This window comes from Coturnix japonica, chromosome 10, assembly GCF_054131305.1.
Source record: "Coturnix japonica strain WE chromosome 10, WE-NBRP24, whole genome shotgun sequence".
Lineage (NCBI taxonomy): Eukaryota > Metazoa > Chordata > Aves > Galliformes > Phasianidae > Coturnix > Coturnix japonica.
In genome coordinates, this window is record NC_140672.1 from 8,204,532 (window position 1) to 8,229,608 (window position 25,077).

General features: G+C 50.4%; 3 protein-coding genes across 3 annotated transcripts; 2 read left to right on the forward strand and 1 right to left on the reverse strand.

Moving 5' to 3' along the window:
* Positions 1–391: 391 nt before the first annotated feature.
* Positions 392–2,600, reverse strand: LOC146759225 (uncharacterized). The gene is made up of 8 exons (XM_085510181.1): positions 2,192–2,600; positions 1,869–1,940; positions 1,699–1,770; positions 1,507–1,578; positions 1,340–1,417; positions 1,069–1,182; positions 807–948; positions 392–702 (listed from the first exon to the last, which is right to left on the reverse strand). The coding sequence occupies exons 1-8, from the start codon at positions 2,277–2,279 to the stop codon at positions 522–524; spliced, it is 819 nt and encodes a 272-aa protein (XP_085366307.1). The 5' UTR covers positions 2,280–2,600; the 3' UTR covers positions 392–521.
* A 58-nt stretch (positions 2,601–2,658) lies between these two features.
* On the forward strand, positions 2,659–4,463 carry LOC146759226 (uncharacterized). Its single transcript, XM_085510177.1, has 3 exons — positions 2,659–3,574; positions 3,673–3,905; positions 4,005–4,463. The coding sequence occupies exons 1-3, from the start codon at positions 2,659–2,661 to the stop codon at positions 4,095–4,097; spliced, it is 1,242 nt and encodes a 413-aa protein (XP_085366303.1). The 3' UTR covers positions 4,098–4,463.
* A 4,559-nt stretch (positions 4,464–9,022) lies between these two features.
* On the forward strand, positions 9,023–10,025 carry LOC146759227 (uncharacterized). Its single transcript, XM_085510190.1, has 3 exons — positions 9,023–9,035; positions 9,134–9,205; positions 9,305–10,025. Exons 1-3 carry the CDS (start codon positions 9,026–9,028, stop codon positions 9,634–9,636), a joined length of 414 nt encoding a protein of 137 aa, XP_085366316.1. The 5' UTR covers positions 9,023–9,025; the 3' UTR covers positions 9,637–10,025.
* Positions 10,026–25,077: the final 15,052 nt, after the last annotated feature.

Genomic DNA, 25,077 nt, shown 5'->3' on the forward strand with positions numbered 1-25,077 from the left:
CTGGGGTTCTTCTGGCCCAAGTGCAAAACCTTGCACTTTGCCGTGTTGAACCTCATTAGGTTCACCCGAGCCCAGCTTTCCAGCCTGTCAAGGTCCCTCTGAATGGCATCCGTTCCCTCCACCGTATCGACAGCACCACTCAGCTTGGTGTCATCAGCAAACTTGCTGAGGGTGCACTCCATTCCCTCATCGATGTCATTAATAAAGATGTTAAAGAGCACCGGTCCCCTTTGTCCCATCATCTCCCCCCATGAAGAGCTCCTTTCCCTCCAGAGCAGAAGCCATTTCCTATGGGCATTTCACACCCTGCACAGATACAGCCAGGCCTCCTCCTCTCTCAACAGGCGACTCTTGGAGGACTCACCCAAAAGTGACACAAACAGCACAGTAATGATGTTTTAATTGATTTATTTGATAATTTGATGTTTGATAATTGCAATAGAAACCCTGACAGTCACAGCTGATGGCAGAAGCTGTTGTCCCAGGAGGGTGATGTTACAGACTGCAGGGAGGAAAGGCCGCTAAAATCCCCTGTAGGATCGAGGTGGGGGTGGTGGTGGGGGTGGCGGCCGGCGGGGTCTTTCTGGTGAGTAGATGGGGCTGGGGGAACGCGGGGGGGGCGGCATCCGGGCGGGACGTCTGTCTGCATATGGTGATCCACCACGGGCAGCAATGCGGGCTTTCGCCATTTCCGTGAGTTGCCTGTAGAGATGGGAGATGCTGAGGGCACGGCTAAATGCCCCGCTCTCCTTCCGCCTGGAGCAGAAGTGGAATAAAGAGCGTGCTGGGAAGGGGGAGCTACTCACTGGTGTCTCTGCCTCCGCCATCGGATATAAATGAAACAGCCGATTATGGCCAGGATCACGGGAACAAATACAGCTATAGCGCCCTTCAAGCAATACATGGGGGCATCTCTCAAAAGGATCCCATTGTTGGCTTCTTTATCAGCTGTAAATGAAGGAACAACTCTGGTCAGTTCTGCACCTCATGCCCAGCAGGCAATCTCAGCAGAGCTCTGCAACAACAGAAGCTCCGACCGTCAGCCATAGAGCTCTGCACGGCCTTCACCTGCAGCGCCAGCTGCTCTCATGTCCTCCGTGTCATCAGGGAAGCTGTAGATGGGCTGCGTGCGGCTGTTGCCCTGCTGAATCACGGGCTTGTCTACAGAATCTCCATTGATCTCTTTAGAAAGAAGGCAGCAGAGTGGGACTGTCAATATCTGCCCTTGTCAGGAGGAGGACATCCTCAGGAGGCATTACGTCTCCAAAGGCATCAGTATTTTGTGTATGTATATGTAGATCAGTTTCCCAGTTCAGGTAACTGACAGAAATAGACCCACCAGGCACTTCATTTTGTCTGGTCATCGTCCTCATCCTTGGTGAAATCCTTCTCAGTTTCCCCATCCGTCTGACAGGGCCTGCACAGAACGAAGCAGGGCACGTTTCAGACACACCAGCCATTGAACTGAGCGCTCTCTGGGGAAGTCCATCCAGACAGACTACTCACCACTGGGATACCAGCGGGGCTCCAGCACGTCATCCAGCTTCGGCTTTGGCACAGACCTCTCTGGAGGCACTTCTACAAGAACCATGAGAGCTTTCCATCATACACTGCAATCCATATCACTGCGGAACGGCACAACTGGTGCCAGGGGATGGTGCAGGGACGGGGCACATGCAGCTCTGTGCTCTCACTTACCCATACCATCCACTCTCGGTTTTGCTACAAGAGGTGGCTGAGATTCTGCATCCCATTCCCCTCCACTCACACCTGTAACCAAACAGAACAGAGCAGCTCGTGTCAAACATGGAAAGGGAATAGAGGAAAAGAAGAGGGGGAGCCCCCCAAGGCTGTGCGCTTGCAATCACCTCTGGGTTCCACCTCAGGAACAGAAGAACCATCCGACCAGGGAACAGCGTTAAATGAACCCGGGTAATTATCTACAATAAGAAACAGACGAGAGAAATTTCCATTAAACGTGTGCAATGCCGTCTTGTTCCACATGGAGCAGCATTACCCACTCGGGCCCTTCATACTGCAGGTCTTTGATGGGCACAAAGGAAGGAGATGCTACAGCGCACAAGGAAAAACCTGCCTGGTTCTTCCCCTGCCCAGCACGTCCCCCATGCAATGGCCACGGGGACACAGTCTGATTTCTTGCCCCCCATTCTGCTCAGCTTTGCTCACCCACCTGGTCCTGGTTCTTGCCATTGAGCAGCAATGACTTTCCAAAACATTGTGGCCAAAAGGAGGATGATGATGAGACAGGCAGAGGCCATGGCTCTCCACACTAATCTCAAGCTGTCACCACCACGATCACAGCCAAAGCAAATGCCGGTGATGGGGCAGGAACCGAGCAGTGCATGTGACACCAGGGGTAACGTCACAGAGGGACATTGTGAGCTCAGAGGAGAGGGGCTGGCCTCAGCGGTGACGGAACCCCCGCTGCCACTTTCGATCTGCCACGGCAGGTAAGGCAGCAGCTCCTCCTGCTCCTCCACTGCGACCCTCCTAGTGATCCCAGTGCCCCAGATCTCACCCCAGTCTCTATTTGGGCATTTCCCCACAGAGAGAATTCCTCAGTTGATGGTGACGGAGATTCCGACACTTGACGCTGGTTTAATTGGATCCTTTTTGACTGCACCGGACACTGCTGTGATGAATTCCAACAACAGCAGAGCAGTGGAGGTGCCACTGCACCTTGTCTCTGTCCCCACTGTCACCTTTGTGGGACCTCAGGCCTCTGCCCAGCCATGGGTAAGAGGTTTCCAGAGACAGGGAGCGCAGCTTCCTCCTGGGGCGCTGCCCCCAAATGTAGTCCAGCTGCCACCTGGGGGGCAGCCCCCAAATGTGGTCCAGCTGCCACATGGGGGGATCCCCCCAAATGTGGTCCAGCTGCCACATGGGGGGATGCCCCTAAATGTGGTCCAGCTCCTACCTGGGGGGCAGCCCCAGACTGTCACCCAGCTGCCACCAGCGGGGATGGCCACTAACGTGGTCCAGCTGCCACGTGGGGGGCAGCCCCTAAATGTGGCCCAGCTGCCACGTGGGGGGCAGCCCCCAAATGTGGCCCAGCTGCCACGTGGGGGGGAGCCCCCAAACGTCCAGCTGCCACCTGGGGTTGTCCCCATGGTTGTGGGTCAGCTCCCAGCTGATGGGCAGGAGTTACCCCTCCTGCTGCTCCTCCCTGGGGGGATGAAGCCGGGCATGCCTCCCCCAAATGCCCCTGCCCAACACCGGCAACATCCCCAGCGGGCAGGGACACTGCAGCCCCAGCAGCCGATGGGGCTGCGGCCTGGGGCCAGGCTGCATGGGAAGCGCCCGCGGTCTGCAGGCAGCTGCCCAATGCAGACCCCCAGCCGCCCTCTGAAGAAGGTCCGCAGAGAACCACCACGGCAGCATCAGGTGATCACCGTGCGCTGCTCCCTGCGCACCCGCCGGGCACAGGAAGGTCAGCCCCTCGGAGATGCTGTGGTGCGCAAAGAGGACCAGGGGAACTCAGCACCCACCAACGTGAGCCCCAAACCCACCACGGCTCCACTCACCTGCAGCACCGCAGCACCGGGATCTGGTGGTGAGTTTGGGGGCTGCAGGGTGGGTTGCAGGCTGTCCGCACCGGGTGGCTGTGGGAAAGCTGGCATTGCCACAATGGGGATGTTCTTGCTTTTCCAGCAGCGACACCAAGCTCAGACATCCCGGAGGACATCAAGGATCTCCTGACATCCATGGACAGCTGTGAGTCTGGGGGCTGTAGAGCTCAAAGGGGGGTGTTGGCACTGAGTGGCTGTGGGAAGGCTGGCATTGACCCACTGGGGATGTTCTTGCTTTTCCAGCAGCAGTATCCAACACTGAGATCCCGGATGACATCTCCGACATGGATGATCTGCTCGCCTGGCTCAACAGAGGTGAGTCTGGAGGCTTCAGAGCTGCTGGGGGGGGGTGTCTGCACCGAGTGGCTGTGGGAAGGCTGTGATCATCATCTGGGGATGTTCTTGGCTTTTCAGAAGTGGCGAGTCTTCAGGAGGTCCCCCAGCAGAACCAGGACCCCGTTAACATCCAAACGGAAGGGACCAAAGATGCTGCTGGCGCGGATGTGATGGCATTCCTTGACAAGCTGCTGTCTGAGCTGGACAGCCAGAGTACGGCAGCTGTCCCCAGCCCAACTGAGCTGCCTGCGCCGACAGCCCTGTGCAATGGCAGCATCCAGGCCACAAAGAGGAAGCTGCCTCAGGGCCAGGATGCTCCAGACCCAAAGCGCCGCGTTTGGAGAAGCTGGAAACAGCCCATGTGCTACCGCAGGAGACACGGCCAGAGACAGCAGTTAAGATCCCTGTAGCCCTGGGCTCCTCGCCAGCTCCTGCAGCAGCAGCGCTCCAGGGGCTCCAACATCAGCCCCAGCCCTACACCTCCAAACCTGGGCTGTCCACCAACAACACCTCGGACTCTATTATGTTATTTTATGATATTTTATTTTGGTTTATATTACGTTAAATTTTGTTTTAAACTATGTTATTTTACGTTTAATTCTGTTATGTTAAACTATGTTACTTTCTGTTCAATTACATTTAATTAAATTAATTAAATTAAATTAAATGCTTCGTATTCACTTTGTTACACCTGCACTCCTTCCTGCAGCACCAAAGCCCCCCCAGTCCCCAACACCCACCAGGTGATGCTGGTTGTGGTTGCATTGAGCCAAGAGCTGCAGCTCCTCACTGATGTCCTGCATCAATTCTGCTGTTTCCAACGCCCCCATCGCCTTGTTTTGTGCCTGGGGAAGGAGATGGTCACACACTGAGTGCTGACCTGGGGCACTGGGAGGTTAAAGATGGACACAGACAGCGCTGGGGGGCACTGATTTTGCACATGGAGGTTGATGCTGATACTGGGAGGCAATGGGAGCAGCAGGGGGCACTGGGGAGCTTTGGGCAGCACTTGTTCTGGGGGGGTTCAGGCAGTACCAGGTTTTAACCTCATTAATGCCCCCCAACATCTGCCCCAAGCAAATGCCGGTGATGGGGAAGGAACCGAGCAGTGCATGTGACACCAGGGGTAACGTCACAGAGGGACATTGTGAGCTCAGAGGAGAGGGGCTGGCCTCAGCGGTGACGGAACCCCCGCTGCCACTTTCGATCTGCCACGGCAGGTAAGGCAGCAGCTCCTCCTGCTCCTCCACTGCGACCCTCCAAGTGATCCCAGTGCCCCAGATCTCACCCCAGTCTCTATTTGGGCATTTCCCCACAGAGAGAATTCCTCAGTTGATGGTGACGGAGATTCCGACACTTGACGCTGGTTTAATTGGATCCTTTTTGACTCCACTGGACATTGCTGTGATGCAGTCCAACATGCCACTGCAACCTGTCTCTGTCCCCACTGTCACCATTGTGGGACCTCAGGCCTCTGCCCAGCCATGGGTAAGAGGTGTCCAGAGACAGGGAGCGCAGCTTCCAGCTGGGGCAATGCCCCCAAATGTGGTCCAGCTGCCACCTGGGGGGATGCCCCCAAATGTGGTCCAGCTGCTACCTGGGGGGATGCCCCCAAATGTGATCCAGCTGGTACCTGGGGGGCAGCCCCAAAGTGTGGTCCAGCTCCTACCTGGGGGGCAGCCCCAGACTGTCATCCAGCTGCCACCAGCGGGGATGGCCACTAACGTGGTCCAGCTGCCACCTGGGGGGCTGCTCTTAAATGTGGCCCAGCTGCCATGTGGGGGGCAGCCCCCAAATGTGGCCCAGCTGCCACGTGGGGGGCAGCCCCCAAACGTCCAGCTGCCACCTGGGGTCGTCCCCATGGTTGTGGGTCAGCTCCCAGCTGATGGGCAGGAGTTACCCCTCCTGCTGCTCCTCCCTGGGGGGATGAAGCCGGGCATGCCTCCCCCAAATGCCCCTGCCCAACACCGGCAACATCCCCAGCGGGCAGGGACACTGCAGCCCCAGCAGCCGATGGGGCTGCGGCCTGGGGCCAGGCTGCATGGGAAGCGCCCGCGGTCTGCAGGCAGCTGCCCAATGCAGACCCCCAGCCGCCCTCTGAAGAAGGTCCGCAGAGAACCACCACGGCAGCATCAGGTCATCACCGTGCGCTGCTCCCTGCGCACCCGCCGGGCACAGGAAGGTCAGCCCCTCGGAGATGCTGTGGTGCAAACAAAGGACCAGGGGAACTCAGCACCCACCAACGTGAGCCCCAAACCCACCACGGCTCCACTCACCTGCAGCACCGCAGCACCGGGATCTGGTGGTGAGTTTGGGGGCTGCAGGGTGGGTTGCAGGCTGTCCGCACCGGGTGGCTGTGGGAAAGCTGGCATTGCCACAATGGGGATGTTCTTGCTTTTCCAGCAGCGACTCCAAGCTCAGACATCCCGGAGGACATCAAGGATCTCCTGACATCCATGGACAGCTGTGAGTCTGGGGGCTGTAGAGCTCAAAGGGGGGTGTTGGCACTGAGTGGCTGTGGGAAGGCTGGTGTTGACCCACTGGGGATGTTCTTGCTCTTCCAGCAGCAGCATCCAACTCTGAGATCCCGGATGACATCTCCGACATGGATGATCTGCTCGCGTGGCTCAACAGTGGTGAGTTTGGAGGCTTCAGAGCTGCTGGGGGGGGGTGTCTGCACCGAGTGGCTGTGGGAAGGCTGTGATCATCATCTGGGGATGTTCTTGGCTTTTCAGAAGTGGCGAGTCTTCAGGAGGTCCCCCAGCAGAACCAGGACCCCGTTAACATCCAGACGGAAGGGACCAAAGATGCTGCTGGCGCGGATGTGATTGCATTTCTTGACAAGCTGCTGTCTGAGCTGGACAGCCAGAGTACGGCAGCTGTCCCCAGCCCAACTGAGCTGCCTGCGCCGACCGCCCTGTGCAATGGCAGCATCCAGGCCACAAAGAGGAAGCTGCCTCAGGGCCAGGATGCTCCAGACCCAAAGCGCCGCGTTTGGAGAAGCTGGAAACAGCCCATGTGCTACCGCAGGAGACACGGCCAGAGACAGCAGTTAAGATCCCTGTAGCCCTGGGCTCCTCGCCGGCTCCTGCAGCAGCAGCGCTCCAGGGGCTCCAACATCAGCCCCAGCCCTACACCTCCAAACCTGGGCTGTCCACCAACAACACCTCGGACTCTATTATGTTATTTTATGATATTTTATTTTGGTTTATATTACGTTAAATTTTGTTTTAAACTATGTTATTTTACGTTTAATTCTGTTATGTTAAACTATGTTACTTTCTGTTAAATTACATTTAATTAAATTAATTAAATTAAATTAAATGCTTCGTATTCACTTTGTTACACCTGCACTCCTTCCTGCAGCACCAAAGCCCCCCCAGACCCCAACACCCACCAGGTGATGCTGGTAGTGGTTGCATTGAGCCAAGAGCTGCAGCTCCTCACTGATGTCCTGCATCAATTCTGCTGTTTCCAACGCCCCCATCGCCTTGTTTTGTGCCTGGGGAAGGAGATGGTCACACACTGAGTGCTGACCTGGGGCACTGGGAGGTTAAAGATGGACACAGACAGCGCTGGGGGGCACTGATTTTGCACATGGAGGTTGATGCTGATACTGGGAGGCAATGGGAGCAGCAGGGGGCACTGGGGAGCTTTGGGCAGCACTTGTTGGTGTGGGGGGGGTTCAGGCAGTACCAGGTTTTAACCTCATTAATGCCCCCCAACATCTGCCCCAAGCAAATGCCGGTGATGGGGCAGGAACCGAGCAGTGCATGTGACACCAGGGGTAACGTCACAGAGGGACATTGTGAGCTCAGAGGAGAGGGGCTGGCCTCAGCGGTGACGGAACCCCCGCTGCCACTTTCGATCTGCCACGGCAGGTAAGGCAGCAGCTCCTCCTGCTCCTCCACTGCGACCCTCCTAGTGATCCCAGTGCCCCAGATCTCACCCCAGTCTCTATTTGGGCATTTCCCCACAGAGAGAATTCCTCAGTTGATGGTGACGGAGATTCCGACACTTGACGCTGGTTTAATTGGATCCTTTTTGACTGCACCGGACACTGCTGTGATGAATTCCAACAACAGCAGAGCAGTGGAGGTGCCACTGCACCTTGTCTCTGTCCCCACTGTCACCTTTGTGGGACCTCAGGCCTCTGCCCAGCCATGGGTAAGAGGATTCCAGAGACAGGGAGTGCAGCTTCCTCCTGGGGCGCTGCCCCCAAATGTGGTCCAGCTGGTACCTGGGGGGATGCCCCCAAATGTGGTCCACCTGGTACCTGGGGGGCAGCCCCAAAGTGTGGTCCAGCTCCTACCTGGGGGGCAGCCCCAGACTGTCATCCAGCTGCCACCTGCGGGGATGGCCACTAACGTGGTCCAGCTTCCACCTGGGGGGCTGCTCTTAAATGTGGCCCAGCTGCCACGTGGGGGGCAGCCCCCAAATGTGGCCCAGCTGCCATGTGGGGGGCAGCCCCCAAACGTCCAGCTGCCACGTGGGGCCGTCCCCATGGTTGTGGGTCAGCTCCCAGCTGATGGGCAGGAGTTACCCCTCCTGCTGCTCCTCCCTGGGGGGATGAAGCCGGGCATGCCTCCCCTAAATGCCCCTGCCCAACACTGGCAACATCCCCAGCGGGCAGGGACACTGCAGCCCCAGCAGCCGATGGGGCTGCGGCCTGGGGCCAGGCTGCATGGGAAGCGCCCGCGGTCTGCAGGCAGCTGCCCAGTGCAGACCCCCAGCTGCCCTCTGAAGAAGGTCCGCAGAGAACCACCACGGCAGCATCAGGTGATCACCGTGCGCTGCTCCCTGCGCACCCGCCGGGCACAGGAAGGTCAGCCCCTCGGAGATGCTGTGGTGCACAAAGAGGACCAGGGGAACTCAGCACCCACCACCGTGAGCCCCAAACCCACCACGGCTCCACTCACCTGCAGCACCGCAGCACCGGGATCTGGGGGTGAGTTTGGGGGCTGCAGGGTGGGTTGCAGGCTGTCCGCACCGGGTGGCTGTGGGAAAGCTGGCATTGCCACAATGGGGATGTTCTTGCTTTTCCAGCAGCGACACCAAGCTCCGACATCCCGGAGGACATCAAGGATCTCCTGACATCCATGGACAGCTGTGAGTCTGGGGGCTGTAGAGCTTGAAGGGGGGTGTTGGCACTGAGTGGCTGTGGGAAGGCTGGCATTGACCCACTGGGGATGTTCTTGCTTTTCCAGCAGCAGCATCCAACACTGAGATCCCGGATGACATCTCCGACATGGATGATCTGCTCGCCTGGCTCAACAGTGGTGAGTTTGGAGGCTTCAGAGCTGCTGGGGGGGGGTGTCTGCACCGAGTGGCTGTGGGAAGGCTGTGATCATCATCTGGGGATGTTCTTGGCTTTTCAGAAGTGGCGAGTCTTCAGGAGGTCCCCCAGCAGAACCAGGACCCCGTTAACATCCAAACGGAAGGGACCAAAGATGCTGCTGGCGCGGATGTGATTGGGTTTCTTGACAAGCTGCTGTCTGAGCTGGACAGCCAGAGTACGGCAGCTGTCCCCAGCCCAACTGAGCTGCACGAGCCGACAGCCCTGTGCAATGGCAGCATCCAGGCCACAAAGAGGAAGCTGCCTCAGGGCCAGGATGCTCCAGACCCAAAGCGCCGCGTCTGGAGAAGCTGGAAACAGCCCATGTGCTACCGCAGGAGACACGGCCAGAGACAGCAGTTAAGATCCCTGTAGCCCTGGGCTCCTCGCCGGCTCCTGCAGCAGCAGCGCTCCAGGGGCTCCAACATCAGCCCCAGCCCTACACCTCCAAACCTGGGCTGTCCACCAACAACACCTCGGACTCTATTATGTTATTTTATGATATTTTATTTTGGTTTATATTACGTTAAATTTTGTTTTAAACTATGTTATTTTACGTTTAATTCTGTTATGTTAAATTATGTTACTTTCTGTTCAATTACATTTAATTAAATTAATTAAATTAAATTAAATGCTTCGTATTCACTTTGTTACACCTGCACTCCTTCCTGCAGCACCAAAGCCCCCCCAGACCCCAACACCCACCAGGTGATGCTGGTAGTGGTTGCATTGAGCCAAGAGCTGCAGCTCCTCACTGATGTCCTGCATCAATTCTGCAGTTTCCAACGCCCCCATCGCCTTGTTTTGTGCCTGGGGAAGGAGATGGTCACACACTGAGTGCTGACCTGGGGCACTGGGAGGTTAAAGATGGACACAGACAGCGCTGGGGGGCACTGATTTTGCACATGGAGGTTGATGCTGATACTGGGAGGCAATGGGAGCAGCAGGGGGCACTGGGGAGCTTTGGGCAGCACTTGTTCTGGGGGGGTTCAGGCAGTACCAGGTTTTAACCTCATTAATGCCCCCCAACATCTGCCCCAAGGCAGCGAACAGCCCATTCTTTCCATGGGGGGAGGCTTCCCCCTTGGGGCTGATGCCCCTCAGTGCTGCTCAGCTCCCCCCTGGGTGTGACACACCCCCACCCCGATGGGGTACCCTCATTTGTACCCACAAACTCACCGTGGGTGCTTTGAAGGGGTGGGGGGTGGTGGCATCACTCGAGGGGAAACTGAGGCATGTTGCGGGCTGAGAGCTTCAGGGCAGGAGTTTTGGCTGAGCATCACAGCGGGACGGGGATGGTTTTCACTCTGAGTCAAAGCTGAGCGTTCCCTTCCTGGAACCAAAGGGTTAATGTCACCCTCCAAGTCTCCTCATCCATGTCCCCTCCCTCCACTTCTCCTTCTCCTTTCTCCCCCTCTGGCTTTTGGGGGATCTCAGCCCCCCATTTCCTCCCATCCTTCTGCCCCCCCCCTTTTCTTGCCCCTAAATGGGGAGAGGACCAAAGGGTCCCCCATTAACCCCCCCCCCCCTTCCAAGCTTCTGCTTTATTTGCCTTTTGGGCCCCAAATGAGTCACTGGGGGATTTTTGGGGGGGGCAGATAAGGGGGTTCTCTGATGGGATGTCGAGGGGTTGGGCACCCATAGGTGCTGCAGCAGCCCCCCTACCGTCCTGCTGCTGTCCCCTATTTACAGCTGGTTCCAGATGTGGGGGCTCCCAACCAACCTGGGGCAGGGTCCCCATCAGCAGAGCCGTGCTGGGTACCCGGGATGTTCTATAGATGAATTGAAGAGTGAGCAAAGCCTCAAAATGGTGGTAAGGTAACACTTTGCTATAGAAAGGGAAAGGGGAACTTCACAGAAACCAAGACAAAGGGTAACTGTACATTTAAAAGTGCAGGGAAAGGGGGAATTGCAGACACTTAGTCAAAATAAAGCCAGAGAAGAGGGCAATAAAGATAAGAAGAAACTGTCCGGAGACCTCTGACAAGAAGGATTAGATCCCCCCCCGGGCAAGATGATGCCGACATGGGAGAACAATAACAACAGATAACACCAAGAAGAAAACAGAAGAAGAATTTCACCCCAAAACATCGGCAAGGGTCGCGGGGAATGAGGTCAGGGGGAATGAGGGAATGGGGTCGTGGGGAACGGGGCCATAGGGAATGTAATGAATATGTAATCAAACTGAGGAGGAGACTATTGATTATGTATTAGCTTAACCTATATCTGTAACACACTTTTCTCTTTACGGTGTGCAAGTTTGGAGGAGCTATCCCCCTTGCACCCGGCGCTGCGCAACGCTGGAATAAACATACCTGCTTTATAACCCATCTCTGGATTATAGAGTTTGATTCCGCAAGTCAATTTGGCACCCCAGATGGGACCCTCTCTGTTCGGCTGCAGGACCAGCTGAGAAGGGGGACGCCTTTGGCGCGCCCCGAGATTTCTCGGAAGGACTCCCCTCCCTCATCTGATCACTGCAGGAGCAGACAAGAACCATCTATCGGCGGACCAGGTATGTGAAATGGGGGACCCGTAAGTCGTGAGGAGACGTCCTACGCAGGGCACAGTGGAGTCGGCGTGCTCCCCCCCAGGGATGTGAGCTCACGGGTTAGGTTAGGTTGCCGGCTGGGTTAGGACTCCCTAGGGAGTGCCTACAAAGGGGCCAGTAAGTCGTACGCATGGTAAAAGGGCTGTTGCTCACATTCAGGTGATTGCTAATTGGGCAGAGCTTGTCTGCTCTCTAGTACAGGGTGATTTGGGTAATCCTGGGATAATTGGTATCGTACAGCACTGTCTATATAGGTGACCTAAGTCAACAACTAGCACCGGTGTTCTTAACATCTTTGGTTAAGCTTAACAAATGATATATTGTAATTGTGTTTGAATTGTTGTGTGAGTGTGGTGTGAGTGAGACGCAGCACAGCTGCGGGGCGAGTGTGGAGTCCCGACCCGCGGTTCCGTCCTCCCGCGAGGGAAACGGCCGGGGACGGACGAAGCGAAAGTTGTCTAGCGAAAGTTGTCTCCAATACTTGTTTGTCTTTGTTTTAATACATGTTTATTTTGTATTATTAATTACTGGTTGTTGTAAAGTATGTGGTCATAAGTCATAACAATGCTGTTGTGTCAGAAGTGGTTTTACTTATAAAAGAATACGGTGGTTTATATTAAGTTACGATGGGAAAATCACAGAGCAAAGAGGTCCCTGCACGCTCACCCCTGACGTGTATACTGGCACATTGGCGAGATATCGCTGGGGAACCAGGAGGAACCCTGAGCCGAAAAAGAAAAAATCCTGATTAAATATTGTAATCAGTGGTGGTTGATGTATAAGCTAGAGGACAGGGACAATGAACATATAGAGGGATGTCTGTGTGGAATGAGTATCAAGCCATTTATGTGATACTGTGTTCTGCCTGCGAAGAGGTGTAAGGGAGGTGGGTCAGTCAGTGCTGGCTCTGTGGCGAGAGGTTTATAACTGAACGATATGGATTGCTAAGGGAAAGTTATAAGGTAGTAAGGGTGTTTATGGAAACTGAAGAACTGTGTTGCTTGATTTGTGGGTTTTGAAGGGAATGGGACAAACTGTTTTGCTGGTATAAGAAAGTGTAGTTGTTAATGGCATACGGAAGTATAGTTGAGGGTATGTGGAAGTGTAACTGAGGGTACAAATAGTGGAATAGTGTACAGAGGAAAAGGGTTAAAGAGAAAGTGAGTTTATCTGTGCTGGCATGAGAACAACCCCCCCGCACCGTTCCCCTGCAATCAGAACTCTCAGAGTGGGAGAGGGAGCCAGGGTCAGAGACTGCTGCTGTAAACTGCAAAGGGGAAGGTGGAGAGGACAGGGCACTGGAAGTGAGAATAGCCTTCATGTGCAAAGATGTGGGAAATCTGAAATCTGGGCAGCACTGGATGGCTCTGGAGAGGAGGTGAAATATAATGATTAGAGTTTGGAAAGTGAGAAAGTTTGGGAAGGACAAAAGTTGAGGAAGGCAAAGATAAAAACAGGGATGTCAGGTCTGAAGAGAGGCGTACAATAAGAAGAAAACAAACAAACAACAACAACAACAACAAATAACAAAACAAACACCTGATTGAGAATCAGAGATGTTCAGGGAATTGAGAATAATAACAGCTGTTTCTGTTGTGGTGCTAGAGTAGGGCCATAGGACCCAGGGATCCCCCACAAGGAAAGGGGGGGAGGGAGGCTTGAGGAGCCCAGGGAGGGCTCTGCCCCGCTGGAATGAAAGCAGTGTGCAAATGCAGTGGGACACTGGTAGAGAAATCCGACCAAGCTGAGTGAGAAGGAATTGTCTCTGATTGCAGAACTGAACAATGAGAACTTGGGAAGTTAACCCTAGCAGATACACCGATGAAACTGCAGCTAAGGAAGCAGGATAAAGTAGTTCATTTTCTGATGGATATGGGAGCTTCTTACTACCCATAGATGGTTTTGTAACATTAGTAGGTGCTACTGCCCAACAAGAAAAGGCTTACTTTTGGAATTAATTAAATATAAGCTAAGAAAACAAGTAGGAATACAGAAATTCTTGTACCTGTCAGGTTACCCTGGCAAGAAATTTAATAAAACTGGAGCTAAGGGTCAAACAATATTGGCTGATTAAGAATTGTAAGTCTGACTATTAACACAAACTGGGAAAAACAATGTTATACCCCCAGGAGCCACAGCAATCTCAATTAAGACACACTTAGGGGTGTGGGCATCAGGGCCAAAAATTAAGCCCTAAATACAAGTTAAAAACAAGAGCTCACCCACTCAGGGTAAAGTGGTGCCCTTTGAGGATATGTGACTGTAGAAGGACAAAAGAAATAATAGATAATTTTTTTTTGAGTTTGAATTACTAATTGAATGGGAATCCAAGTACAAAACTCCAATTTTGCCAATTTGCTAAATTTTCAGATAGCAAGTGCTTTAGTTTGGTAGAAGACATGAGGACAAGTAATGGAATTGTTGAATGGATACACTCAGTGATGGAAAATCCATGCACTTTATCAACCAAGTTAAGGAATGAATAGGTGGAGTTTACCTTCTGGATTTGAGGGATGTCTCTTCTGCCTGGTTTGACTAAAGGAAGCCTAAGGTTATTTGCCTTTGAATAGGAAAACCCTAATAGAGGGAGAAGAGACTCAGTTAACCTGGACAGTGTTACCCAGGGTTGTGAGAACAGCTTAATGATCTTTGAGAACTGGTCAACTCATGAGCCTGAGACCTGGCATCCTCCATCCTAGGGTGGAACTTTACTGGAGCATATGGATGCCACAGCAACAAAAGGACTGTGTACAATAGACTGAGAGTTTGCTGAGTTTCTTGGTTTACAGAAAGCACAAATAACTCAGAAATTACAGCTGGACTTTGGACCTTAAGGACTGCCAAGAAAGAAGCCATCTGCTAAACCCCTGAGCTGCAAACTGCCAAGGAACTCCATACGTTCCCAGGAATGACAGGAGGGTGCTGACCATGGATACACAGCTACGGACTGATGGTAAACCTCAAACAGCTTGAAGTGAGTAAGGGATGGTGCCTGAGGGCAGTGGCTGCACTGGTGCTCAATATTCAAGAAGCCTATAAATCTACACTGGGCCAAAGGACACCAGTTTTAATATCTCATACAGTGTTTACTGTATTGGAGGCAAAAGGGGGACATTAGTTCATTGGCTCTCACCCCAAAGATTCCTGAAATACCAGGCCATCCTGGTAGAGCAGGGTGATGTAGAAATAATTGTGACTAATATTGTCAACCCAGTATCTTTCCTTAGCGGAACTCCCGGAGAACCACTATTACATGACTGCTTTGAATCAACTGAAGCTGCACATTCCAGCCGGTCAGTCGAACCTGAAGGACGAACCCTTAGAAAATGCAGAAGACAAATGCAGAAGACTGCTGCAGTTTTATGAGACAAGGAGACTGTAAGGCAGGACATGCAGTAACTGCTACTGACCAGGTAATCGAAGCACAACCACCAGCTGTGGGGACTTCCCCTCAGAAGGCTGAAATAACTGCCTTGACAAGAGCTTTAATCATATGGACAGATGCTAAATATGTGCCACACGCTCATAGTACCATCTGAAAAGAGCAAGGATTGCTCACACACAAGAAAAACAGCCTGATTTAAATCTACCAATGGTTATTATATGTTGTAAAAGACATCAGAAATGTAACACTGTACAGGAAACAGAAAATAAGATGATAGATCAAGTGGCAGAACAGGCAGTTGAAGAGGGCTTCAATTCCAGACGGTAAACTTAAAATCTCTGAAGCCAAGTCAAAACCTGTAAAATATTCTAAAGAGAACAGGAGTCCAATTAATAATTTAGAAAGGAAGAGAGCAAGCTGACAGATGTGTGCATGCCCAAATGGACACATTATTATGCCCTTTAGTATTTTATGGAAATTGGTTATAAGGGAAGATAAGAGAATATATTGGGCAAACCAACACTACAAAGTACAGTCCCAGTACCAGGAACAGGGCACAAGTGGGCCTCATGGGAGAGGGCCTTCCAGGGCAACAACGGCAAATTGAGTTCACAGAACTCCCAAGAAAAGGGGGGTATTGCTGTATGAAAATTTCTGTAACCTTAGAAACAATTGAGGATGCTGCTGCAGATGCTTGATGGACAATCCAAAAGGAGATATCCTGTTTATCCAAAGATGCATTGCAACATGGAGTAGGCAGGGATAACACCGATTGGGGAATAGTTTTCTCTGGATCATGGGATAAACTTACTAGTTGCCAAATTTAGGATGACTAAAACAGCTTTTCTTAGCCTGCATCACCTTGCTATTCTTGGTGTGTTTTACTTGTGTTGTTATGTCTTTTGTGTCTGTACCAAGGTACTGGAAGGGAATACGAGGTTTGGAAGAGACATGAGCTGAGACAAAAGGTAGAGAGCAGAGCCTATTTTGAGACCCATTAAGAATCTAGCAGGTAAAAGCCTGCTAGATTAAAGAAAAGGGGGGAATTGAAGAGTGAGCAAAGCCTCAAAATGGTGGTAAGGTAACACTTTGCTATAGAAAGGGAAAGGGGAACTTCACAGAAACCAAGACAAAGGGTAACTGTACATTTAAAAGTGCAGGGAAAGGGGGAATTGCAGACACTTAGTCAAAATAAAGCCAGAGAAGAGGGCAATAAAGATAAGAAGAAACTGTCCGGAGACCTCTGACAAGAAGGATTAGATCCCCCCCCGGGCAAGATGATGCCGACATGGGAGAACAATAACAACAGATAACACCAAGAAGAAAACAGAAGAAGAATTTCACCCCAAAACATCGGCAAGGGTCGCGGGGAATGAGGTCAGGGGGAATGAGGGAATGGGGTCGTGGGGAACGGGGCCATAGGGAATGTAATGAATATGTAATCAAACTGAGGAGGAGACTATTGATTATGTATTAGCTTAACCTATATCTGTAACACACTTTTCTCTTTACGGTGTGCAAGTTTGGAGGAGCTATCCCCCTTGCACCCGGCGCTGCGCAACGCTGGAATAAACATACCTGCTTTATAACCCATCTCTGGATTATAGAGTTTGATTCCGCAAGTCACAATGAGAGGGAACTAGTGGCTCTGTTGGTCCCATTAAGTTGCCATGAATGGGACAGAGCTCCAGGGACAAGGCACCAAGCTGGGGATCAATCCTAAGTACAACAAGGGGAAGGGAAGGAGCAGAGACCCATCAGCACCAGGACATGGGGACACGGCGACACAGTGATGTCCCCAAAGCCCCGGGGGCTCCGGAAAACCCGGCCCAGTCATTCAGTGCTGAGCCCCAAAACTCCCTTCGGTTCCGGTAAGGAAAGAGTCAATGGCACACGCACGAGAGCAGCCACACACGCCACTTCTCTGAGTTGGAACTACATGATCCTTGAGGTCCCTTCCAACCCGGGTAATTCTGTGATTCTGTGAAGGGAAGCATTACTGGACATGCTGCACAGCAGGGGTTAAGACTGGAGGTGGTCAGGGCTGTAGTGACCATGCCCTCCTAGAGTTCCTCATCTCAAGGAATGCGGGCCTGGCAAAAAGCAAAGTCAGGACCCTGAGCTTCAGGAGAGTCAGCTGCAGGCTGTTCAAAGAATTCTTGGACGAGAGACACTGGAAAACTGTTCTTAGGGGCAAAGGGTTCAAACATCCCTTTGTGTGCACCTGTGTGCAGCCCAACTCCTCAGCACAGCCCTGTGCAAGCACACATTTGTGCCACCGCATCCACGCACTATCTATGTGCTCACACACACTCACACAACCACATCCCTTAGTGCAGCCCTGTGCGCACACACACTCACACATGTGTAACCCCTTCCTTTCACTCCCAAAGTGCACGCACACACCGGTACCACAATGTCCTTGTGCAGCTCCAACACTCTGCACACCCCTGTGCACGTACATATATGTGCATGCTCGTCCTTGCACACATACCCACAGACCTACACACACCTGAGCAACACCACTGGTTTGTACACTCATGGACACAAATGTGTGTACAACACCATCCATGCACAAATACACACACACACACACACGGATCCCCACTGCTTTGCACAATGCTGTGCACACTCACGTGTGTCATGCACTGATTTCCCATCCAGTCCTCGAGGGGTCACTTACTTAGGACAGGAGTGCAGGGGAGCAGCCAGAAGCTGTTTGCATTCCCTGCTGTCTGCTGGGCAGCTTTGCTGGAGATGCTTGAGTTGCTTTGCTTTTCCTTGGGAGGTGGGAAGGAGCTTTGAATTTGAGGCACATCCCGTGCCAGAGCATCCCGATGGCACAAGGGGGATCAGGGCCCCTCTATTGGTTACCCCGGTGGCTTGCAGCAACTGGAACTTTTTGCCTATTGAGAAAGCTAAAAAGTGTGAGTTCCTCCTGACCCATATCAACAAAAATCTCAACCATAAAAAAGAGACGTCTTCGTATTCAAGCAAATGACAACAGTAAGACCATGCATGTTGTTTTGTTGTATTTCCTCTGTAATCATGGGGAGGATATGAAGAAGTGGTATAATTCATCCACTTCTGCACTTCAGGCACAAGTTCCTTAGAATTGGAAGAGACCCTTAAAGGCCATCTAGCCCAGCTCCCCTGCAATAAAAAGGGACATTCACAGCTAGATCAGGTTGCTCACAGCCTGGTCATTAGTCATCCCAGAGGCAAAACACACACTGAATGATCTCTCCTTCAGTCATAAATCCTTGGAGACAACAGCATTGACACTGCATGTTACTGAAGCAGTAAAAGAAATTGCTCCTGTAACTCTCCTTGTGTTAAGTAAAATGATGATAAAAAGCAATGGAATGCTTTGGCAGGACACCAAAACCATCCTCCTTCCTTGATATCTGCTGCAATGGAACCTTCCACTGGAAGAAAGCCTCTGATGACTTGTCACCCCAGAGAGGTCAGCTTTAGAAGCAGGACTGCTGCACAATAGAATGAACTGGAGCTCCTTAGCATCTCTTACATCCAGGAGGGGTGTGATCAGACCCACCTATCACCTTCAGGTGCGCTTTCTGACACCTTGTCTGACTTCACTGTCACTGTGCCAGCATCCTCAGGCTTAACCTGCTTCATTGTCAGTGTGCAGCAATTGCCAACGTTCTTGATGTCATTGTAATTGTTGGTGTAAAGGAGGCTGCCATTCAGGAACCATTCCACGTCCTCGTCATTATGGGACAGCTCGCAGGAGAAGACAGCAGAGCTCTCTTCTTCAATTTCTACATCCTGCAGGTGCTTCGTTACTTCTACATTGCGGGCTGTGGGGAAACAAGGTGAACTGTTACCACTGTTACTATAAATCATACTGGGATGTGGTAGAATGGTTGGACTAGATGATCTTTGTGTAATCATCTATGTGAAGATAATACATGTATAAAGTTAGCAGGAGAGAACGGCAGAAGTCAACCTCAAGAAGAGAAATCTGAGGTGAAATAGGACATGGAAGAGGCCACCCTCCCTGCTCATACCTTCAGCTGTCAGCGTGGCCTCAGTCTCTGCAATTCCTGCCTTGCACTTGTACACACCAGCATCATCGGGCTTCAGCTTCAGAATTCTGAGCTCTACTGAATGCTTATCCCTCTTGATCTTGTACTTCTCAGAGGGCTCGATGGGTGTGCGGCCCTTGAACCATTTCACAACCTTTGGAGAAGGCCTGAAGTCACAGGACAGGATGACAGAATGACGTTCCAAAGCTGTCTTGTCCTCCAACTTCCTGGTGATTTCTATATGGTAATCTGCAAAGCAGGGGTGGAAGAGAAGAAAGGATGAGGACAATTGGAAGAAGAGGAAAGTCTCTTGCGTGTATTCCATTCCAATTAATGTCAAGTTCACAATGGTTCTTTGAACGACTCTAAAGATAAAACAAACGATTGTCTATAGGGAATGCCATTGACTACATTTCTATGAAGTAATACTGTACAGTATCTACCAAATGCAAGGTCCAGCTCTTGTTCTGTGCTTATTAAATTGCTCCCAATTGTTGAGGCTTTTATTCAAATAAGAGTGAGTTGAAAATATAACAAGTACTTTAGGATGTGAATGGATAATCTTACGCTGGGGACAACAGCAGATAAAAAGCCTGCAAGTTTCTTTCAGATGAAATCAATGACAAACCGCACCAAATTTAGGTGCTACCAAACTTAAACTTGTCTAGTTCAGAAATACAATTAATTTCACCTGATTTGACTTCTTTGCTATAGCCAAGGACAAAACCTCAGCTCTGTAAATCTGAATAGTAAGCACATCACAGCTATTCAAACACATCTTTTACTGAGATGCAGCTGTCTCATTTAGTGTCCAACGACTTTGAACTGGAAATGGAGCAGACCAAAGCAGAATCTAAACATGGCTTCTACAAGGACTGATCAAATGCAGCCACCGTCAAATTCAAAGTATCTGATACAGAAGGATCACACTCACTGTCAGACAAAACCTCTTTGGAGAGGTGAACTGACTGCCCTGTTCACCCCCACTTTGGAAATAACTGCACTCATTTCCTACCTGCTCCCAGCAGTGTGGGATGGTGGGATAGCATCACACGTCCCACACTAAGCATCCCACCATGTCACTTGTTCCACCTAAACCTCAGTCCCAAAACAAAAGGGGAACTCGCTTCTGAACCCTCTTCACTTCATTTCAGATGTCTTATATGCTTGATCTCCAACCCACCCCCCACTCAGGAGAAAGACCCCCCGCTTACACCCTACCATCTTGTTGCATTCTGATGTTGTCATCAGCCTTCAGCTTGTTGTCCTCTTTGTACCACTGGGTCTGAACCTCATCGTGTGAAATCTCACAGACAAAAGATGCACTCCCATATTCATTCACTTCCACATCTTCCAGTGCTTTAACAATCTTGATATCTCCAGCTGTGAAACAGTAGAGATATGTTTGTCAGGGTATTTCCAGAACTGAGTGCAGCATCTTTTCCTTACACATATTTGCATAGAAAATAAGTAGGATTATGTTTTATTCTAAACCATCATCCATTCCTGAGTCATTTCTCTCTTCAACACAGTCAATGCATTATTGCCCTTGAACTTAAAGACAGACCTACTAGCTACAATGGAGCTCCCTGCAAACAGTTTTCATGGAAACCAGAATCTCATTTATTCTAAAACCTTTCAAGCAAAATTAAGGGTAGAAAAACAATAGAACTGACTGAATCTTTAAGGTCATTTAGTTCCAGTCCCCCTGCTATAGGCAGGGACACCCCCCTCCACACCAACTCTTCTCCTCAGGGTCAAGGCTTCTCTCAAATCATTCTCCTCTAAGCCTGTGCCTGTGCTTGGGATTGCCCTGACCCAGGTGCAGGGCCTTGTACTTGGCCACACTCAAGTTCATGAGGCTGCCAAGGGCCCACCTCTCCAGCCTGTCCAGGTCCCTCTGAGTAGCATCCCTTCCCTCTAGCACATCAACAGCACCGCTCAGCTTGGTGTCATCTGCAAACTTGCTGAGGCTGCATTTGATTCCACTCTCCATGTTGCCTACAAAAATGTTAAATAACACTGGTCCCAACACCACCCTCCACCTGGACACTGAGCTATTGACTGCAGCTCTCTGAGTGTGACCATCCAGACAGTTCCCTATCCTGCAACTGGTCCATCCATCAAAATCATTTTTCTCCAGTTTGGTGACCAGGATGTCATGCAGGACGGGATCAAATGCTCTGCACAAGTCCAAGTAGATGATTGTCAGTTGCTCTCCCATTATCCACTGATGCTGTTACTCCATCATGAAAGGCCACCAAGTTTGTCAGACATGGCTTGACCTTGATGAAGCCATATTGGTTACCACCAATTACCTCATCTTTATTTTCCAAACTATGCCAAGGAGAACTAGACAGAACTCTACAGTGTTGTGTCACTACAAACCTGTCTGAACCATTGGCTTCTCTGCATGCTCATCACTAGTCTCTCCTTAGCTTGTGTGCCTACAAACAATGTATGGGGAATGTCAGCCACAAATCTTACCTAGGGGACATCTTTGCTTCAAAATCCTTTGAACATCACACAATCCCTTTTAACTCTCCAGGTCTGCATTTAGTTATGTCAGAATCAGGCCATATTTCTGTGCTGCTATATCCCTTTCCTTCTGAAGGGCCTGGATACAACTTGGATTAACCTCAGGAGAAGAGTTCCTGCATAGAATCATAGATTTACCCAGGTTGGAAAAGACATTGAAGATCATCAAGTCCAACCGCAGCCTAACCAGTACCCTAACTCTAAAAACCCTACACTAAATCATATCCCTGAGTACCACATCCAAAAGGCTCTTAAACACAACCAGGGATGGTGATTCAACCACCTTTCTGGGGAGCCTATTCCAGTACCTAAAATCTCTAGTATCTAAATCTCTCTAAAAGAGCACAGGTATTAATCTGACCAGAAAGGTTCCTGTTTGTTCATAAAATGAGCCTTTTCCGCTCCATCTTGCATAGGCCACTGGGCACAGGGTAGCTGGGAGACCACAGAAAAAGTGGTTCTGTGAGCAATAGGGAAACTACTGCCTAATCCAACTCCTCCAATCTCTGCGCTCTGCCAGCATGTCTAAATAGGGTGGCAGATACACACAGGAGATAAATATTTCCACTTCCCTCAGCCAACACTGCTCTGAATTTCTATGGGACACACAGTTAGATGAAAAGGCATTTGACAAAGAAGGAAATGAAAGAGTTTAATCTGCTGTGTCATTCTCTCGGTAGCCAGAATAACTAACCCTCGCCAGTGTTAGTTCAAAGAATAGGCAGATTTTATCTCCTGACATGAGCAGTAATTCAAAGAAGCTGGTATATGATCCAGTATCCTGCATATTCACTGCAGGCAGGCAAAGACATTATGAGATAAGGGAGATCTACACATCACTTGTTATGAACACCTCATAAAGATAAAACCACACACAAGAGGAGAGTTTATGAAGAGGACCACTCTTGGACTACTTTCCAAGAGGCATCAATTAGTAACTCTCTTCGCTCATTTTTCACACTACTCCACAGTGTCCTCCTGAGCCCCCTTACTCCTGTTGCCAACTGCTGATGCAGGGAATCCTGAGGAACCAAGGATTCATAGTTGTTCCATCAGTAGTCCTTGGTCAGCTCTCCCTCCCTGCCCCTTCTGTTTTGATCCCACTAGCCAAATTTTAGTTAGTCTGAAAAGAGGATGGAAACCTCCGCAGCAATTAGTTTCTAAATATCTTGCAATGGGCAGCTTGTAGGAGCCCCATCTCAATGCCCACAGCACAGGAGGCAGGACTGCTTAGCCCATGCACTAGTGCATTTACCAGCACAGATGTAAGCCCAGATCTATGCACACCAAATACAGGCTCTCAGTTTGCACAAGGAGGCATCCATGGAGCTGAAGTATTAGGCAGATATTGTGGTGGGGCAGCAGTTATTGAGACGCCAGACAGAAAGGACACAGATAACGTGGCAACTCAGCTTTACCATTATGACTGATGATGGAACATCTAATTTCACTGCTCAAAAGAGAACTTCCATATAACTGGAAAGAATGAAATTCACAGGGGAAACCACACACAGACACACACAAAAGCAATACAAAGGAGATGAAGGATGGTTCACATACTAGTGATTCACTCTGAGACGCAAGCAAATGAAAGAGTATCCCCAACCATTTGCCTCCTGAAATGCTAAGTATATAAACTCATTGCTGTGATAACTCTGCCAGACGTGAGTCATACACTGTAAAACCTTATGGGGTCAATCAGTTTAACTTCATAAATTCATTACACCAACAAAAACAGACCATCGTGTCCAGGCTGGTTCATTTCAGCTCTTCAAAGCTGTTGGTAAAACTGCCTGAGAGCTGAAATGCTTACCAGCAAAAGCTAAAAACTGTAAATCAAATGTAATAGGCTGGCTTTGTCTACTGTATAGAAATGATGCCTGAAAAAAAGAAAATAAAAAAGAACGTAAACCAGAACAAATGGAATGGCTACATAAAACTCTGTTCCTTTCCAGGACAGAGATTGGAACTGGATGATCCTCCAGGTCCCTTCCAACAAAAGGCATTCTGTGATGCTTCTTGTATGACTCTCATGACTCTTTCGTCCCCTAGCTGCCATTTACTTATGTCTTCAAAACATCAACTTATACAAAACATTCCTGTAGTATTCTCTCCCATGCTAAATGAGCCCTTCCAAGACAAAAACATGTTACATAGAGCACACCCCCTAGTGCTTGACACAAAGCCCCTGTTCTGAAACTTCCTGAGACGCAGCTGCATTGCAGAGTTGTTCTAGTGGTACAGGCACGTGGGAATGGAGAAGTGCAATCAGAACTTTCTTGTCTATGGCCTCATTCCCACAGCAAAAGGAAATTCCTGAAGATTTTAAAAGATGGAGCTGCCTCACAACTGTATTTAGAATAATTTGTTCAATTTCCTCATCAGAAATTAACCACCCCAAAGTTCAGCTCCAAAAATTTTAAGCATAGCAGGGAAAACTTACAAACTAATGACCGTTTTCTAAAACATTCTAGAATGAAAGGCCAAAATGTGTTCTCTCTCACCTGTGACATGAATCTTGAAGGTGAGTTTCTGGCCAGCAGCCTCGCAGCTGTACTCCCCTGCATCTTTCTTCTCTACCTGGATCACCACCAGCCGACACTGTTTGCCCTCTGACTCCACCTTGAACTTCTTGCTCGAGGTGATCAGTTTCCCCTCCTTGTACCACTTCACCTCCATCTTCTCCTGGGCCACCTCGCAGCTCAGCGTGGCATTTTGAGTCAGTGCAGCCTTCACCTCCTTTTGTACCTTGTCCTTGTTTGTAAACACGTCTTCTTTCTCTGCAGGGACATCACAACAGTCACACCATTTTGCTGTAGTCTGCTGCAGAGCTTACTCCAGTTCCCCATTTTCATTATACTTGCCCTTCACAGGGACCATCATGATGCCTCATTAAGACAGGAAAATACTTTCCCCTCTATTTTGCCTTGGGAAATGAATAGGCATATCATTTCATATCATATCATAAATCTAAACATTTCGCAGTCTGATAGCAGATTTGGACATGAGATTTAGAACACCTGCATGCACTGCTGAACCTCCTCCCTTCTCTTTGTTTCTTCTGATGTCTCTCTACATTTCCAGTAAATCAGAAGGGAATGGCCCTCTAGAACAGGTTGCCCAAGGAGACTGTGGATGCTCCATCCCTGCAGGCATTCAAGGCAGGCTGGATGTGGTTCTGGGCAGCCTGGGCTGCTGGTTGGCAACCCTGCACATAGGAAGAAGGGGGTTGGAACTGGATGAGCACTGTGGGCCTTTGCAACCCAGGCCATTTATGAGTCTGATTAGTGGCA

Coding starts and splice junctions, on each gene's coding strand:
- LOC146759225 (XM_085510181.1), bottom strand. CDS start 2,279: ATGGCCTCTGCCTGTCTCATCATCATCCTCCTTTTGGCCACAATGTTT. Junction 1,941..2,191: donor ATGGCAAGAACCAGGACCAG/GTGGGTGAGCAA, acceptor TTCTTATTGTAG/ATAATTACCCGGGTTCATTT. Junction 703..806: donor TGGCGGAGGCAGAGACACCA/GTGAGTAGCTCC, acceptor CCATCTCTACAG/GCAACTCACGGAAATGGCGA.
- LOC146759226 (XM_085510177.1), top strand. CDS start 2,659: ATGAATTCCAACAACAGCAGAGCAGTGGAGGTGCCACTGCACCTTGTC. Junction 3,575..3,672: donor CGCAGCACCGGGATCTGGTG/GTGAGTTTGGGG, acceptor TTGCTTTTCCAG/CAGCGACACCAAGCTCAGAC. Junction 3,906..4,004: donor GCTCGCCTGGCTCAACAGAG/GTGAGTCTGGAG, acceptor TTGGCTTTTCAG/AAGTGGCGAGTCTTCAGGAG.
- LOC146759227 (XM_085510190.1), top strand. Junction 9,206..9,304: donor GCTCGCCTGGCTCAACAGTG/GTGAGTTTGGAG, acceptor TTGGCTTTTCAG/AAGTGGCGAGTCTTCAGGAG.